The sequence below is a fragment of the Maniola jurtina genome, chromosome 26 (genome assembly GCF_905333055.1).
Source record: "Maniola jurtina chromosome 26, ilManJurt1.1, whole genome shotgun sequence".
Classification (NCBI taxonomy): domain Eukaryota; kingdom Metazoa; phylum Arthropoda; class Insecta; order Lepidoptera; family Nymphalidae; genus Maniola; species Maniola jurtina.
In genome coordinates, this window is record NC_060054.1 from 2,183,325 (window position 1) to 2,202,199 (window position 18,875).

Genomic DNA, 18,875 nt, shown 5'->3' on the forward strand with positions numbered 1-18,875 from the left:
GATGTTTGTTACCAGTCATGTGTATTGAGTCATACCTATAAAACAAAGCATATAGACATACTCCACAAATGGGGACAAGGGCGACATTTTTTACGCGACTGCGACAAAGCCAAAAAGAAGGGTAATGATTTTAGCAGTCTATGTATGTATGTATGTGTGTGTGTATAGGTATGTATGTATGTTTGTATCCAAATTCTGTGTGTTCCACCGTAGTGTCTAAACTACTGGACCGATTTTAATGAATGAGGTGTCAATTGATTCGTTGTAAGGGTCCGGGTGACATAGGCTATATTTTATACGAAAAAAATTGACCTAACGGATTTTACTTTAAAAAAAAGTCGAGGACTCAAAAAAATTTTTTTTGCTATTGTATGGAGTGGGATGTCAAATGAAAGAGGAGAAAGTTCTGAACTCATAAATATAAGTGTACAACAACATTAAAATATACCAAGCGACAGGAAAACAATTTTACTCCAATATTTCAGCGTTTATTAAGACGATCGCAGTCGGGTTTTAGTTTTAAACTTTATTGGCATGTAGGTTCTCTGATAGCTATTCACAAGTTTCATTAAGGTGCATTACATTAAGAGTTAAGACATTATTTTTACATTTTTTCTGCCTCGCGATCCTTATTATTGATGGAATGAGCACTTAATTAAATAGTTTTGTACGGAGTTTTTGGGGTAAAATTGGTCCCTTTACGTCAGCAACACAGTCATAAACTCATAACGTCATATAATTAGTAATTATTTCTTAATTAAATATTATTTGGCGATTGAAAAATCATAGCATTATTTATACTTATTAATTGATAAGCTACTTTTAAAAAGGGTTATCCAACGGAAATTTTGAGGTTAATGCTGAAATTTATGAGGTTAACTTAACTTCCTTCGTGATTTTTTTTTTAACTAGAACTAGTTCAAGAATTGCGCAAAAATTCGGCTGCTAAGAATAAACTGGCACATAGAGGCTAGAGATAGACATATTGCTGAAGAGTTGTTAACCAGAAAATTGACCAAAGGCATTTCTGTCTGTTCTAGACGAGAATCGTCCGTTATCCCTCGCCAGACGCAATGCCGCTGTCATGGTGACATACACGACCGCCTACCCCTTCAGGTTGCCAGAGACCTCACTTATGTGCGTATATTGCTGCGAGTCGTACACCGACTCCGCGCAGTTCCGGCAACATATGAACTTGGAACACCAAACCTTCAAAGTGGAGACGGCTTTCGCCCACTGTCCATACGAGGGTTACCTCAAAACAGACTGCACGGACCTCCGCTGCAGAACGTGTGGCCAAAGCTTCAAAACGCTCGAGGACGCCGCGAAACATTTGAACGATGTCCACGACCGAAAAATAAATTTCGATTTCCATTTGGGAATCCAACCGTTCAAATTCGAGGGCGAGAAGCTGATGTGCGGAATCTGCGACCGGAATTTCCCTTGTCTGCGCCAACTCAGCCGACACATGTCCACTCATTACCAGAACTTCACTTGCGCGGAGTGCGGGAAGTCCTACACTACTAATGGATCCCTCCAGCAGCACATGAGGTTCACCCATATACCCGACGAACGCATCTGCAGACGTTGCAAGAAGACGTTCAGCTCGTTAGAGGCCAAGCGAGAGCATGCAGAGAATTCACCTAGATGCTGGCCGTATCAATGCGTCCAATGCGGTCAGAGATTCATCAAATGGTCAGCTAAAGAGAAGCATTTGACAACTGTCCACGGTCAGGCCTCAAGAACTCATTCGTGTCCGGAATGCAACCAAGTTTTCACCTCCAGGAATTCGTATAGAGTCCATTTCGCGACCATGCACGCTGGCGTTAATTTCGTTTGCTCCTGGTGCGGAAGAAAGTTCAGTACTAAGCGTCATTTGGAACAGCACACAGTTGTTCATACCGGGATCAAGCTCTTCGATTGCACGGTGTGCTCTAAGTCCTTCCCCAGAAAGGCCAATTTGGCGCAGCACATGTGGATACACAGCGATTACAAGCGTTTTGAATGCAACCTGTGCAATAAACAGTTCAACCAACGAGTCAGTTACAAGTCTCATATGAAGGCGCATCACCCCGAAATACAAAATTATTGAATAAAAAAAAACAACTTAAAAGCTTTGCCATACATTACCTTTTGGTAGATTTTTTGCCATGGTTTTGCCATTTTCACTTGAACATTTAGTACATGCCCAAGTAATAGAAGAACGCACATTTGTAAAAAGGTTCCGGCATTATAATGTGCCTCAAGAGCGCTGGTTTTATGCTGGAACTCTGATCCATTTGATTGTACATATTTACTTACATAGACAGAAGTATTAAATTTTGTAGATGTTCATTTTATGACTAGATAAGATATAACTTTATAATTTAAAGAATTGCTCTGTTTAATATACGTGCATAGTATTGCTTAGACTTAATAAGAAATAAGAGCCATCTACAGCATGTTTGGTAATTAGTATATAATGAGGACACGTACCCATGCTACTTTGATCTGATAAATATAATGCTGAAGTATAATAATGACGAACTAAAATTATAAAGATTTCCATAAAAAATTGGTTGTCTGTAAAGTCGGTTTACTGACGGTAGTTGAACGTGACAACAAAGGCCGATTGTGCTTCTTTGTCGCTCGTTCCGCGCTCTCGCTTGCGCTTCAAGCCTTACATGGAACGCCTCAGAGCGAGGTAACGCCGCATGAGTCATGTTTTTTCGTGCGTGCAGCCGGCTCTATCGAATTATAAGACGTTGTCACGTCAAAAAAAAAAATTATGTGAAAGTTTTCATGACCCTAACGTGCCCTAACTCACTAAGATCTTTGGCTCCGCCTATTTAAAGATGGCCGACGAGTCTCAGTGAGTTAGGGCACGTTATGGTCATGAATACTTTGACATAAAAAAAAAAATTGTATGGAATTTTTTATAATTTTATTTCGTCATTATTATACTTCAGCATTGTATTTATCAAATCAAAGTAGCATGGGTACGTGTCGTCATTATATACTAATTACCAAACATCCTGTATATTATCGAAATATATGGTAATAATTAATTTTATTACTATTATGTACAGAAGTACTGCCTGTATCTCTAGGAACAACTATAATAATTGCATTGAAACATTAAACTACTGTGAAATAATAAAGAACTTTTAATCTTGCTCGGGTATCTATTTAGGTTTAAAAAAATCATTAAACTTATTGCTATGCTACTATTGACAAGTAATTCTTTTCCATTTGTGAATAGCACTAGTAAGTAATACAATTACTACTTGAGGTCACTATTTATTTGTAACTAGCTGTGCCCGCGACTTCGTTCGCATGGAATAGTGACCGCGCTTTATATAGCCACGGACGCTCAGGCGCGAGGCGTGTAGTACGTACTCTGTACGTTAAAAATGTTCGCCGTGATTCTTTAAATTGACATAACTTTTTTTATTTATGAACCGATTGACATGAAATAAACACTAAATGTTAAGTGAAGCTTACTACAATATATTAGTGAAAACCCTATCTAAATTGAATAAGCCGTTTCTGATATTAGCGTGCACAAACACACAGACAAACAGACAAAAAAAAAATTAATTACAATTTCGGGTTCGGCATCGATATAATAACAACCCATTTTATATATTTCCATTGTACAGACACCACTTTTCTACAATTTTATTATATGTATAGATTTTCCTTACAATCGATAATACCAATTCACATACGTTCCAGGAGACTTGAGTCAACAAGGGAATTTTCTTTCTTTTCTAGTCACGCAACCGGCCAGTAGCATACAGAAGGCGAAACGCAACGCAGAACTAGTGTTGGAACACTCTACCGCGTACCCCTTCAGAGTGCGCGGCAAAGACAATATGCTATGCGTCTACTGTCACGAGGAGTACACCAATCCGAACGATTACCGGGCCCATATGGACGAATGCCACGAATCGTTCACTGTCTCCACCGCATTCGCACACTGCTCCAGTGGGAAGGAGTACATAAAAGTTGATCTAACTAACCTCAAATGCAGACTATGCTCCACGCCGTGTTATAGCCTGGACGAGATCGCGGCACATATCCGAGATACCCATGGATTCTCGCAGATGAACACAGATTTCGATATAGGCATGCATCCATACCGTTTGAGTGCCGATAAGTGGATCTGTGCCCTTTGCGATAAAAAATTCGCATCGCTCGTACAACTCTGCAGACACACAACCTCTCACTATCGGAGATACACTTGCGACATCTGTGGACGCATGTATCTAACTAACGAGGCGTTAAAACACCACACTCGATGCAACCATTCGGGAAGCCACGTGTGTAGGAAGTGCTGGAGTCACTATCCGACGTTGGAAATGAAGAGGGAGCACATTAAAATGTCTAAGCCCTGCTGGCCTTTCTGTTGCGTTACGTGTGGGGACCGATTCATATCCTGGGAAAAGAAACAGGAGCATCTCATGATGGTTCACGGTAGAGCGAAGAGAGTGTACGAATGTCCCGACTGCGATCAGACTTTTAACTCTCGGAAACCATTCTACAACCACTTCTCATTGGTACACAGTGGTAACAGTTACAAGTGTCCATGTTGCCATATCAAGTTCAGCACGAAGAAACAAATGGAGGAACACAGATTCTGTCACACCGGAGAGAAACCCTTTCGTTGCGATGAGTGCTCGAAAACGTTTTCGAGGAAAAAGAATTTGCTGCAGCACATGTGGATCCATAGCGATAATAAACGATTTGTCTGCGTCATTTGTAAGAAGCAGTTTGCTCAAAAAGTCAGCCTTACCGGCCACATGAAGTCCCATCACCCAGAAATAACATTGTGAATTTAACTCTATACTTTCTTTGTTAGTTTGTTGACTTGCGCTATTCGAAATAAACGTTGAAATGGATTTCGTGAATATTTTTACTCATAAATTGAATGGGTTTTCTTGCTCGTAGGCTGGTGCACATTGGTTGTGAAATTGACCAATTTCTTTTTTGTTTTTAGGGTCCAAATTGGAAATTCGCGGGCGTAGGGAGAGTGAGAGTGAGAGAAAGAAAATTATTCTCGTATATCAGACGCCACAGCGGCGTAACGCGGAACTAATACTCAGGCATTCCACCGCGTATCCCTTTAAGACGCGATTTAGTCAGATACTGTGCGCCTTTTGCCACGACGAATACAACGCGTTGTCCAGTCTACGATACCACATGAAAACAGACCATGTCAATACGGATTTCAAAAACGTTTTCTATAGGACGAAAGATAATTTAATCAAAGTGGACATCACCGATTTGAAATGTAACATATGTCACCAGGATATACAAGATGTGGATACTCTGATGGGTCACCTGTCTCGAGACCATAATAAGCCTGTCAGGTTCAACGCGCGATTCGGCGTTCTGCCGTACAAGCAGAACGCTATCGACCATTGGGTGTGCGTGTACTGTCAGAAGAATTATCTGGAGTTTATACAGTTCAAGCGTCATATAACCACTCATTTTATGAACTTTAGTTGCGAAAAGTGCGGTACGATGTTTATTTCGGAGCACGCGTTGCGGGATCATCGGCGACAGGTGAAATGCTTTAGGACGGCGTATAAACCTCGTAATGGGAGAGTGATGAGGCCGCGTTCCAACGCTGAAATCATCCTCCAATGCTCAACAGCTTGTCCCTTCAGGACTTGGAAGAGTAATTTCAACTGCGTTTTCTGTAGAGTACAATCTAGCGACCCTAGCACGTTGCGAGCCCATATGCTAACCAGGCACGAGAATTACGACGTACAAGCGGCGTTCTATAAAAAGTTGGGTAAAGAATTCCTCAAAATAGATATAACAGATCTTCAGTGCAAATTGTGCTTTATGCCTATTGAGAACTTCGAAAACTTGACATACCATTTGAAGAACGATCACCAGCAGCCTATTAATTCTGACGCCCAGTTAGGTGTTCTTCCGTTTAGATTGAACGATGGGTCGATTTGGAAGTGTACAATGTGCCCGAACGAGTTCAAAGATTTCATTTCACTGAAGAAGCACACATCAGAGCATTTCCAGAACTACGTTTGCGATACTTGCGGCGAAGGGTTCATTACAGAATCTGCTATGATCGCCCACACTAAGATACCTCATGAAAATAAGTATAGTTGTAGTCGATGTGTTGCGACGTTCTCGACGCTTGAAGAGCGTAATGTACACGTCAAAACGCAACACACGTCCACACCGTACATGTGCGTATACTGCAAAGACAGGCCGCGATTTGCAAACTGGGAGCTGAGGAAGAAGCATCTAATGGAAGTCCACAATTACAAAACCGGTGCTGACAAATACGAATGCACTACATGTCAGAAGTCTTTCAAAACTCGCTCAGGGAAATATAACCACATGGCGAGGACTCATAGGATAAAAAAGGACACGGAACTTAATTACCCCTGCCACAACTGCCCGAAGGCTTTCACCACACAATTGTTCTTGGATAAGCATGTCGCCAAAAAACATTTCGATGTCTGATGGGTCTTATGAATCCAAAATGTCATAAATCTGCCATAATGCTTGTATTTGCGGGTGTGCATATTAGATTAGAAATAAAAGAACCGCTTATTAAACGGATGCTTTCGAATAACAATAATCACATGGTTCTTTCTTTTTTTTAGGGCCCAGAACGGATAGTGACGGACTCAAAGATAAAGAAAGAAAACAAAAAATGAGGTTATTCGAAAGATCCGTTATGCAGAACCCCCTGCGACAAAACGCTGTACTCGTTCTTAGATATTCCACCGCGATACCGTTTAAGACTCGCTTCAATAGAATCCTCTGCTCCTATTGCTATATTGAGTTTGAAACTATAGAAACTTTGAGGGATCACGTGAAAGCTAAGCACGCTAAAGTGGATTACAATAGCGCCTTCTACAAAGTAGTGGATGACCTCAAAATTGATATCAGCTACTTCAAATGCAACTTGTGTATGCATGATGTGGACAGCGTGGAGACGTTTATGACACATTTGTTACGCGAGCATAATAAAGCGGTCAACTTCGAAGTGCCGTTTGGTGTGTTGCCGTATAGACAGAACGAGGCTGGCGAATGGCTGTGCCTGTATTGCAAAAAAAAGTTCCAAGGGTTCTCAGAGATTAACGGACATTTGAGGAGTCATGCGACGTTGTTCACTTGTGATAACTGTTCCGCGACCTTCTTATCCGAACACGGACTCAAACAGCACGAGCGTAAATTCAAGTGTTACAGCTCGGGATATAAACCACGATATGGCATGGCTTTGAGGCAAAGGCGTAACACGGAAATGATCCTGCAGTGCTCCACAGCTTGGCCGTTCAGAACTTGGGGTCAGAACTTCAATTGTGTCCTCTGTCGCGTCCAATCAAATGATCCGAACGGCCTCCGCGCTCACATGGCCTGCCATCACTTGAACTACGACATCAAACTAGCCTTTAGCAGGAAATTACGCAGGGAATTCCTCAAAGTGGACATCACGGATTTGAAATGTAAACTCTGTTTCATCCATATAAATTCGCTGGAAGATTTGCTGTCCCATTTGAAGGATTACCACAAACAACCAATTGATAACGACGTGGAACTCGCTGGAGTACTCCCTTTCAAGCTTAACGATGGATCAGATTGGAACTGTGCTATATGTAAAACTAAGTTCTCAGATTTCCTATCACTGAAGAAGCATACCGTTGAGCATTTCCAGAAATACGTTTGCGATACTTGCGGGGAAGGTTTTATAACTGAAGCAGCTTTGAAGGCTCACGTGAAAATCCCTCACGACAACAAGTACAACTGCAGGAGGTGTAAGGCAACCTTTCTGACTTTGGAAGAGAGGAATATACATATGAAAACGCAGCACACGTCGCTGCCATATATGTGTACGTATTGTAAGGAGAAGCCCTTACCTAGGTTCGCGACGTGGGAGTTGAGGAGGCGTCATTTGATGGAGATGCACAATTTAAGGCCGGGGGCGGAGATGTACGAATGTACCACTTGTCATATGATGTTCAAGTCTCGATCCCAGAAGTACCATCATAACGTCAAAGTTCATCGCACTAAAAAGGATACGGAGTTTGGTTTCTCGTGTGAGCACTGCGCCAGAGGGTTTGCGACTAAGCTGTCCCTTGATAAGCATGTGGCAAAGAAACATTTTCATGTTTGATGTAATCCTTACTTTCATACTTTAATTAATACTAGAGGATGCCCGTGGATTTCGGTTTTTTAAAATCCCGTAGGAACTCTTTGATTTTCCGGGATAAAAAGTAGCCTATGTCCTTCCCCGGGAATCGGGATGTATCCCATGTCTGTACCAAAGTTCATCAAAATTGGTTCAGCGGTTGGGACAGTTTGCTTCGTTTTCACGGCTCAACCGTTGAGCCGATTTTAATGAAATTTGGTACAGAGAGCTTACATCCCGGGGACGGACATAGGCTACTTTTTATCCCGGAAAATCAAAGAGTTCTCACGGGATTCTTAAAGGCCCATCTGTTTAAGCGGCCCGAGTTTTTTATATCCGTATTTTCACAGACTCGGATCGGATGAGTGCGTAACTGCTCTTATACTGAGATCTATGGGTTAAATACTTTGACTTTGTTCAGATTTTACTTAGAGTAAAACGAGACAGACTTATTTCAGAGACATAACTTTAAGGCTTAGGTATATAGAGCGTACTTTGACTATGCTCAGTATAAGTTTCAGTCAAAATGAGACAGATTTATGTCAGCGATATAACTCTGTCTCGTTTTGACATTGTCTTAAGTCTATAGATCTCAAACTATAAATCAGGACTCCGTCTGTGATGGCGTTTGCTGGCGCGCGTGCTGTGCTTGTTTGGAGTGGTTTTTTTTTTTGTTAACAGTGGATGGTTTTTGTGTTAGTTGGTGTTTTTTGGTGGTGGAACTGACTGGGAAGCGCTCTAAAGGGGCGCCGCGCGTATTTCGGCGGGCGCCGGCGCAGACGGGGTCCATACTTGTATCGATTCAATAACTTGAAAATAACTACAAACTTGACATTGACTAATCAGAGTAAAGCCAGATTTAAAGAAAAAAAAAACTTTAAATCAAACTATAAAGCTCGAGACTTGATTCAGTTAAAATGAGACATTGTCAGCGATATAACGCTGTCTCGTTTTAACAGTGTCTTAAGTCAGTTGGGGGTCTATAAACCTCAGATTTATTCTGAGCAAAGTCAAAGTACGCTCTCTAGATCTCGGCTTTAAAGTAAGGCTTAGGTTAGTCTTATTTTTAACCCCCGACCCAAAAAGAGGGGTGTTATAAGTTTGACGTGTGTATCTGTGTATTTGTCTGTGGCATCGTAGCTCCTAAACTAATGAACCGATTTTAATTTAGTTTTTTTTTGTTTGATAGGTGGCTTGATCGAGAGTGTTCTTAGCTATAATCCAAGAAAATCGGTTCAGCCGTTTGAAAGTTATCAGCTCTTTTCTAGTTACTGTAACCTTCCTTGTCGGGGGTGTTATAAATGTTTAATTTATACTTGTGCAAAAAGTCTTATAATATGTGATCTCATAGAAATTATTATTGGTTAAATACTAACTTATGAATTCTGATAAAACAGTTTAGTAAACAGCAAAATAAGAGTTAAATAAAATCGAATCCCAACTTCTTTAAACAGGAAACACAGAAAAGCGTCAATTATTGGTTTACTTTTGAAAAATTTGTATTTACTGAACACCTTTAAAAACATAACTAACCACTTTAAAATTGTAAATATCTAGTTTTTAGTACTTACATAAATTAAAGACAAAAATGATGTATCAGCCCTTTTGGTTTAACAGGGCTCTCTCCGTCACTCGCTTCATACAATCGTAGTTCCTAGTTTTCTAGAATATGTCTGCAAAATTTCATGTACTTTGGTTGCTTAATATTCAAATGAAATTGGAACTACGTATGTATGAAGCGAGTGACGGAGAGAGCCCTGTTAAGGTTATTCCATACGATTTAATTATATTTAAGTTAACATCTACGTATGTAGTTACTATATGATTGAATATACGTATTTAAATGATAAATGGGTTTCATTTTGCAAAACCTTCATTAAAAGTAGAGAGATTTTGCAAAAAATACCCGTCTCTTAATGTCATGATCAACCCATTTCCGCCCCACTACTGAGTACGGGTCTCCTCTCAGAATGAGAAGGGTTTAGCCCATAGTCCGCCACGCTGGCCCAATGCGGATTGGCAGACTACACACACCTTTGAGAACATGGAGAGCTCTGAGGCATGCAGATTTCTTCACCATGTTTTCCTTCACCGTGATATTTAATTGCGCACGCACATAACTGAAAAGTTAGTGGTGCGTGCCCGGGATCGAACCCCCGACCTCCGATTAGGAGCCGGACGTTCTAACCACTAGGCTATCACAGCTTCTCTATCACGTCTCTTAATAAATATAAATTAATATTTCATTGCAGACTGAAAGTCCATCTTATTACAATATAATAGGGTATTTCACTCCAATTTTTTTATTACTTTATTATAAACTAGGATAAAAATAATGACGTAAACTGAAAAAACTAATTAAATCGATCAAATAACAAAAAAGTTATAAGCATTTAAATATTTCAAATTAGACAGAGATAGCGATACTAGCATTTTGACGTCACTCCGTCACTAATGCCATAGTAGCTTCGTGCGGTTTCATACAAATTTTCGTTTTGCGAGAAAGGGATAGAAGACCCTCCCACTCCAAAATGAAAATGCCTGTAACTTTGTAAATCTTTGTTGGATTTTAATATTTTTTTCAGCGTACGTCAATATTTTTATCCTAGATAATAAAGTTATAATATTTATCAAATTCAAATGTAGGAAAATACTTACCCAATTATGTACAAAAGTGTGTTAGTAACAATAATTCCTTATAATTATGTTAGTAATGTTAGTACTAAGTAAATAAATAAAGCAGCCTACCGTGGCAACTCTAGTCACCCGGTTGCCACAGCTAATCTAGTCCGATCTATTATTTAACATTAAAAAACCGGCCAAGTGCGAGTCAGACTCGCGCACCGAGGGTCCCGTACTCGGATATTTTTTCCGACATTTTGCACGATAAATCAAAAACTATGAGGCATAAAAATAAATAAAAATCTGTTTTAGAATGTACAGATAAAAGCTCTTTTATATGATAACCCCACTTGGTACAGTTATCTTACTTTGAAAATTGGAACACATTTTAATTTTTTTTTTTCTGTGATGTATCCACAAATTCACGGTTTCCGATTTATTCCTTTACTTGTCAACGGTCATCAGGAAGTACCCTATAGGTTTTCTTGACAGACACGACGCGACGGACGGACATACAGACAGACACACAACAAAGTGATCCTATAAGGGTTCCGTTTTTCCTTTTGAGGTACAGAACCCTAAAAATAGGTACGAAAAGTATATATAAATCATATAATATATTACAAGCATGATAGATACACGCAATATACGTTTATTAAGATGAGTGTTTTGATCCCAATGATTTATTATAAAGGAAACATAAGTTGGATAAATGAAATAAGTTATTAAGGACAATGTGAAAGGAAGAATTGACAATAGTTTTCTGTTTTTAGGAGAACGCGCACAAACAGAAAACGAGAACTCTATAAAAATTGAGACAACAGAAAATTCGCATTTAGGTGAAACGTTAAAAATTGAGAAACGCCGGTATCAGAGAAGCGCCAGGGCCGAAGCGAGGTTCCTAACCAAGAAGAATGCTAGTGCCTTGCTCGAATGTTGGTCCCTGTGTCCCTTTAGATGGAAACGGAATAGATTCAAATGCGCATACTGTGAAGACCATTTCACTGATTGCACAGAACTCAGGACACACGTAAGGCTGTGCTCGACACAGCACAACATCAAGGACATTTACAGCAAATTCAAGGAAATGACACTAATCAATGTTGATATCACCGAAGCGTCATGCAGAATTTGCGCTTTGCCATTCCGGGAGGTGAATGAAATGCGTCACCACGCTATCCAACATGGCTATGACTTCGACACTTCCCAACCAGACGGTGTCCTACCCTTCTGTTTGGACAAAGAATCCTGGAGATGCATTATATGCCATGAGATGTTCAATAACTTCCTGAAACTCTACGAACACATGAATTCACACTACCAACATTACATTTGCGCGACGTGCGGTAAAGGCTACATGACAGCTCCTCGGTTGAGGAAGCATTCAGAAGTACATATTACAGGGACGTTCCCATGCGATAAATGTAAACGGGTCTTCACGATGCGCGCGGCAAGGGATTACCATAAAAGCCACGCCCATGCTAAAGGTCCTCGATACGAGTGCCCGCAATGCGACATGAGATTCGGAGGGTATTACGAAAGAATGAATCATCTAAACGAAGCACACAGAGAAAAGGAAGTGGCTTATAAGTGTGCCCATTGCGAGCTATCTTTCAAAACCAGCGGAAAACGCGCTACACACGTCAAATCTATCCACTTTCCGCAACAAAGGAACTTCGCCTGTCCTTTTTGCAAATGGTTTTTCAAAACTGGCTATGAATTAAAAAGGCATATCGTCAAACACACGGGCGAGAGAAATTTTTGTTGCACGCTTTGCGGGAAGACTTTTCCAAGAAATAGAGCGTTGAGGAAGCATTTGAAAACGCATGAGGATCTGAATTGTAAATGGTGCGGGGTTATGTTTAACCAGAAGGCGTTGTTGATGGACCACTTCCGAACTAACCATCCAGAAATAAGTGATTTCATGATTTCTGGTTTGGAGAAAATATAGGTCGTTTCTTTGCTAAATCTCTTTTGTCATATAATATTTGTATTTAATTATAAAATAAATGTATCAAAATTTTTTGAAGATCTATTTTTTACTAGAGGATGCCCGCGACTTCGTCCGCGTGCATTTAGGTTTTCTAAGATCCCGTGGGAACTGTTTGATTTTCCGGGATAAAAAGTTGTCTATATTAATTACGGGGACGCCAAGCTATCTCAGTATCTTTTATAATCGGTTAAACGGATGGCCCTTTAAGAATCCCGTGGGAACTCTTTGATTTTCCGGAATAAAAAGTATACTACCTATGTCCTTCCCCGGGATGTAAGCTAACTCTGTATCTTTCGTCAGAATCGGTTAAACTATTGGGCCGTGAAAAGGTAGCAGACAGACAGACACTTACAATATTAGTATGGATATAACACACCAAAATGGCATAAGTGCATGGCTTGGGGTATTGGGTACTTGGTCTAGCAATCGAATAACAACAGCAATGTTTTGTTTTTAGGTTCCGCAAATGCGGATTCGGGAGATGTGTGTGTAGAAGTTAAACGTGTTAGGAAGTTAAAGGAGAATGTGTGCGCCAGGCAAATGCGTCGGAGACGGCGAGCCAACAACGAGCTACCCGAAGAATCAGATAAACGCATAGCTAAAACCATGATGCGCAAAAACGCCATGACCATTCTAGAGAGTTCCACAGCATGGGCCTTCCGCTGGTTTCAAAGCGCATTTTACTGCTCATATTGCGATTTGAAATTCGTAGAGCCCTCACTCTTACGCGATCATGTACGTTCTCTTCATTTAAACGATGCCCCAACAAAAAGAATCTTCTCGAAACTAACAGAAAACAACATGGTTAAAGTAGATGTTACGAACTTACAATGTAGATTGTGCAATCTTGCAATCGACAGCATTGATACTTTGAAAACTCATTTGGTATCAGTGCACGAGAAACCGTTCCATACTGATTTTAGTGATGGCGTTCTCCCTTTCAAACTTGAAGCAGATAGATTTAACTGTCAGAAATGTCCGCTATACTTCACAAGCTTCGCTAAAATCAATGAACATATAAACAGTCATTACCAAAACTATATTTGTGATGCGTGTGGCAAAGCTTTCGTGTCTAAATCCCGTTTTAGGACACACGTTCAGTCGCACGAAGTTGGTACCTTTCCTTGCGGTGATTGTGATGAAGTTCTAGAGACTAGGGCAGCTAGAATGTGTCACAGACTGAGAGTTCACAAGAAAGGTGTCCGATACACTTGTCCTAGATGTCCTGAAGTCTTCACGACTTATTACGCGAGAGCAAAACACTTAGTCGAAGGACATGATCAACAGAAAAGGCATTACGAATGTTCCGCTTGTGGAAAAATATTCGAAACTAGCTGCAAGCGTGCAGCACACATACGCATCACCCACAAAGCCATAGAGAAGAGATATGAATGTCCACATTGCTCGTGGTATTTTTTAACCAAATCCAAACTAAAGAGGCATGTAATATCACACGAAAATGTTCAAAACGCAGAAGAAAATTACTCGAACGATTAAGAAAGCTGACCAATCTTTTTATTTCTAGGACCTGATAACGACGAAAGAAGGACAATATCGATTAAATGGAAAAAGAAACCACGCCTGGAAGAGAAGGCTAACGCTGCCCTTATTCTAGAACATTCGAACGCAGTCGCGTTTAGGTGGACGCGAGGGAAATTTATGTGCGCATACTGCTCTCAAATATGTGCAGACTTAAACGAAATACGTGCCCATACGAAAATCCATAATAAACTTGAAATTATCGAAAAACCAGCAGTCCGTAACTCTATTCCCTTCAAAGTGGACATAACGAATTTGAAGTGTCATTTATGTGACAGTGATGTTGATAATAATATAGACGGTCTAAAGGTGCATCTACATGAAGAACATAAAATTCAATTCAATGCAGAGGCCGGCGATGGGGTCACACCTTTTGTCTTAACCAGATCTGAGTATAAATGTGTTATTTGCGACGTACAGGTTGAAGCGTGTTGGAATTTGTTTACCCACATGAATGTGCATTACCAAAGTTTCGTATGCCAAACGTGTGGGAAAGGTTATTCGGCGAAGCATAAGTTACGCACGCATCAGAGAGGGCACGAGTCAGGGGAGTTTAAGTGCCCCAAATGTGATTTAGTTTTCAAAAACCGAGCAGTAAAGGATAGACATGTTTCTGTAGCTCATGGACCTAAGAAAAGGTATCGCTGCCCAATATGCGATATGCATCTTTATTCTTGTCACTCCCGGTTGATACATCTTGCTAAGATACATGATCAAAAGAAAGAGTATAAATGTAGTCTTTGCCCAGCTATTTTTGGTACTGGAACTAGCCGGTATACACACATGAGGGTAGTTCATAAAATGAAAAAAAATGGTTGATGAGAGATCAAACATATTTATGTTCTGACTGTTATAAATAAGTTTTAGTTATCATGTATTTCATTCGCGAAACTATATTATAATTTACATCAGAAATAAAGCCACTAAACTCATCATTGATTTCGTTTTATTGTTTCCAATAGTTTTGGATAATGAGTTGCTTCAATATTATTCGAGCACTAACCTCATGCCTAGGTAAATATTTAAAGCTTCAATGAATTTTGTAATAAACAGATCTAGAAAGACTTTTGATAGTGTTTTTTTTTTTGTTTTTAGGGACGGTCAACAAATATATATGGAAACGGCGACGCAGGGTTTATATCGACCATAGGCATAACGCTGCTATAATTATAGAGCACTCAAACGCGTGCCCGTTTAGATGGAAACGTGGAACATTCGCCTGTTCCCATTGTCCGAGAACGTTCGGGCATTTTGAAGAGCTTTACAATCATACCCAAGAACACCCTGACCGGTTAAAAGCTATGCATTACGCTCGGCCTTACGACACGGTCAAAGTGGAAGTTACTGATCTAACATGTACCATTTGTCATGACAAAATGAGCGATATAAATCATCTTAGAGACCATTTATTCAATATTCACAAACAGCCCATAACCAAAGAGTTGGATATTGGTGTAACCCCATTTATTTTACGGAACAACGAGATGATTTGCGCACATTGCTCGCAACGCTTCTCTCTATTTTCCAAACTTAACAGCCATATGAACGAACATTACCCTAATAACATTTGCTCCCACTGTGGTAAAGCGTTCACTGCCGCCCACAGGTTGAAAGCCCATCAGCTTACCCACGAATCAAGTGACCAAAGTTATAAATGTGGTAAATGCGACGAAGTTTTCGAGACTAGGCCCTTAAGGAATTATCACATGAACATGAAACACGGTCCGGCAAATCGTTACAGATGCCCATATTGTAACTTGTCGTTCAAACGCTATTCGGACAGGTCACGGCATCTGAAAGAATTTCATAACCAAAACGTGGAGTATCCTTGCCATTTGTGTCCAGCAGTTTTCGCCTTATCCGACCAAAGGACGAAGCACATAAGGAACGTACATATAAAGCATAAGCAGTTTCAGTGCGACCGTTGTCCGAGCAAGTTTGTGACGGCAGGCCAATTAAAGAGTCATATGATCAAACATTCTGGTTTAAGGGAGTTCCAGTGTAGTGTATGCAAGAAGAGCTATGCAAGGTCTCGTACGCTGAAGGAGCATATGAGAATACATAATAACGACAGGAGATTTGTGTGTGAATATTGTAATAATGCTTTCATCCAAAAGTGCAGCCTGAAGAGTCATTTGAAAACTCACCACCCTAATGCGGAGCTCTCCAAGATTTCGATTGATTAAATATATCTGTGTTTCTAAATATAAGTGATTTGGAATATTGTGCGTTTTATTTCTTATTCAGTCTTTTATTACCCGACTGCGGCAAAGCCAAAAGAAAGGGTTATGATTTTAGCAGTGTATGTATGTATATTTGTATCCGGATTCTGTGTGTTCCACAGTAGCGCCTAAACTACTGGGCCGATTTTGTAGAATGAGGTGTCAATTGATTCGTTGTGAAGGTCCGGGTGACATAAGCTATATTTTATACGAAAAAAATTGACCTAACGGATGTTGCATCAAAAAAAGTAGGTCTCCAAAATTTTTTTTTTGCTATTGTATCGAGCGGGATGTCAAATGAAAGAGGAGAAAGTTCTGAGCTCATGAATATAAATATACAACAACATTAAAACGTAACTTTATCTTGTTAACTTTGAAATCATTTCTGTTAATTTCGTATTATATTCGTATTTCGTATTAATTTCGTATTTATTTCGTGTGCGAAATGATTAATCCGTGAAAAATTACGCTTGGCAGACGAGTCTGTTACATTATTATAGTTTCACTTAGAAGATGCTAAATGAAGAATAAAATTTAAGCTATGCTTTAGACATAATTGCAATCTGTTACTAGGTACATGTCACAGATTTCGAAATGCAAGGAGACCCTATATCGGATGTTTTTCTATTTTTAGGAAGAAAATCGGCAGTCGTTGAAATTAAACAGGAAACTGAAATAATTGCCGAGAACGATGCTCTGCTAAGCGTTGCGAAAACTAAGGATATAGAACGGCGAGCAGAGGATAATGCCAGACGAGCGGCATTTAGAAAGAACATAAAGATAATCATGACCTCATGTACTGCCTACCCGTTTAAGTACAGAAAGGGCACTTACCTCTGTTTCTTTTGCAAGAGTACGTTTCTAGACCCAGAGAAATTGAGAGAGCATACGCAAATAACACACACAGATTTAATGTTCAAACTCAAAAAATATGAGCCGCTCAAAATGGACATTGCAACGACAACTTGCCGACTGTGCGGGGTTCAAATAAACGATTATTCAACATTGAAAGCTCATTTGTGTGACCACGGAAAGGTGTTAGACGATACGTACGGAGAATCCGTGCTGCCTTACAAGCTGAGCAAGGACGAGCATTGCTGCCAGATATGTGGGAAGCGATACGAAATGTTCCTGAGCCTTCACAAGCATATGAACGACCATTACGAGCATTTCATTTGTGAGACGTGTGGCAAGGCGTTTGTGACGATGCAGAGGATGCTGAACCATTCGCGAACGCACGAGCGAGGCGATTTCCCTTGCAAGCGTTGCGGCGAAATCCTAACCTCATATGCGAGCCTTTACGCGCACATAGCAAAAGTCCACAGATTCAACAAGAGATACAAATGCCCGATTTGTGATGAGAAGTTCGCATCTTACAAATATCGGATGAAGCATTTGAATACGGTGCACGGAGAGAAAACTGCTTTGTTCCCTTGCCCGTCCTGTCCGAAAGTGTTTGAACTGTGCAGTCGTCGCACCGCGCATATACGGTCTCATCACTTGCAGGAGAGAAACCACAGTTGCTCGGTTTGTGGGATGAAGTTCTTCAGTAACTATGAGTTGCAAGAACACGGTATTAAACATGCGGGTGCGAGGATATACCAGTGTGATGTCTGTAAAAAGTCCTACGCTAGGTTAAAGACTTTGCGGGAACATATGAGGATCCATAATAATGATAGGCGGTTCGTCTGTCCGGTTTGTGGACAGTCGTTCATACAGAAGTGCAGTCTGAAGCAACACGTGAGAGTGCATCATCCGATACAAGTTAAAGCAGATGTGTTTTAAGAACTCTTGTACCTACTAGAGATCTAAGCTTCACAAGAATATTCATATTTCGTTAACAGGGCTCTCCGTCACTTACTCCATACAATCGTAGTCCCAAATTCATTTGAATATTAAGCAACCAAAGTCCATGAAATTTTGCACTCATATTCTAGAACCTAATATCTGTGCCTGTGGTGTTTTAGATTTTTCTAAAAATATGTAGTTTTAAAATTACAGGGGCTCAAAGATTTCTATGTGAATTTTTAAGACCGCGTAACTTTGAAACCGAATATTTTAACGGAAATCTGGTAAACCACAGGCATAGATATTAGTTCCCGGAACGTTTCTACAAAATTCCATTGAGTATGATTGGTTAGCATTCCAATGGGAGACGAACTACGTTTGTATGGAGCGATTGACGGAGAGACCCCTCTTAAGCGAGATGTATTATGTAACAATTCAGCTTATATCAATTTTTAGTATTTACGTTCAAGACATTCCTTCTTTATTGAATAAACTAAAAAGTCATGTTGGATTCTGTTAATTAACCCCCGACCCAAAAAGAGGGGTGTTATAAGTTTGA

General features: G+C 40.2%; 1 protein-coding gene across 10 annotated transcripts in view; it reads left to right on the plus strand.

Annotated features, from left to right (window-relative positions):
* The window catches only part of LOC123878542 (zinc finger protein 23-like), a 62,757-nt gene that overhangs the window by 26,925 nt on the left and 16,957 nt on the right, over positions 1 to 18,875 (plus strand). The window contains exon 5 of one of the 10 annotated variants that reach the window (XM_045925762.1): positions 17,163 to 18,324. The exons of 1 other annotated variant lie outside the window; for it this stretch is intronic. In XM_045925762.1, coding sequence (XP_045781718.1) covers positions 17,163 to 18,313 — 1,151 coding nt within the window. In that variant the 3' untranslated portion in view covers positions 18,314 to 18,324. 8 more of the 10 variants (XM_045925765.1, XM_045925773.1, XM_045925770.1 and 5 more) reach the window with 8 other exon arrangements.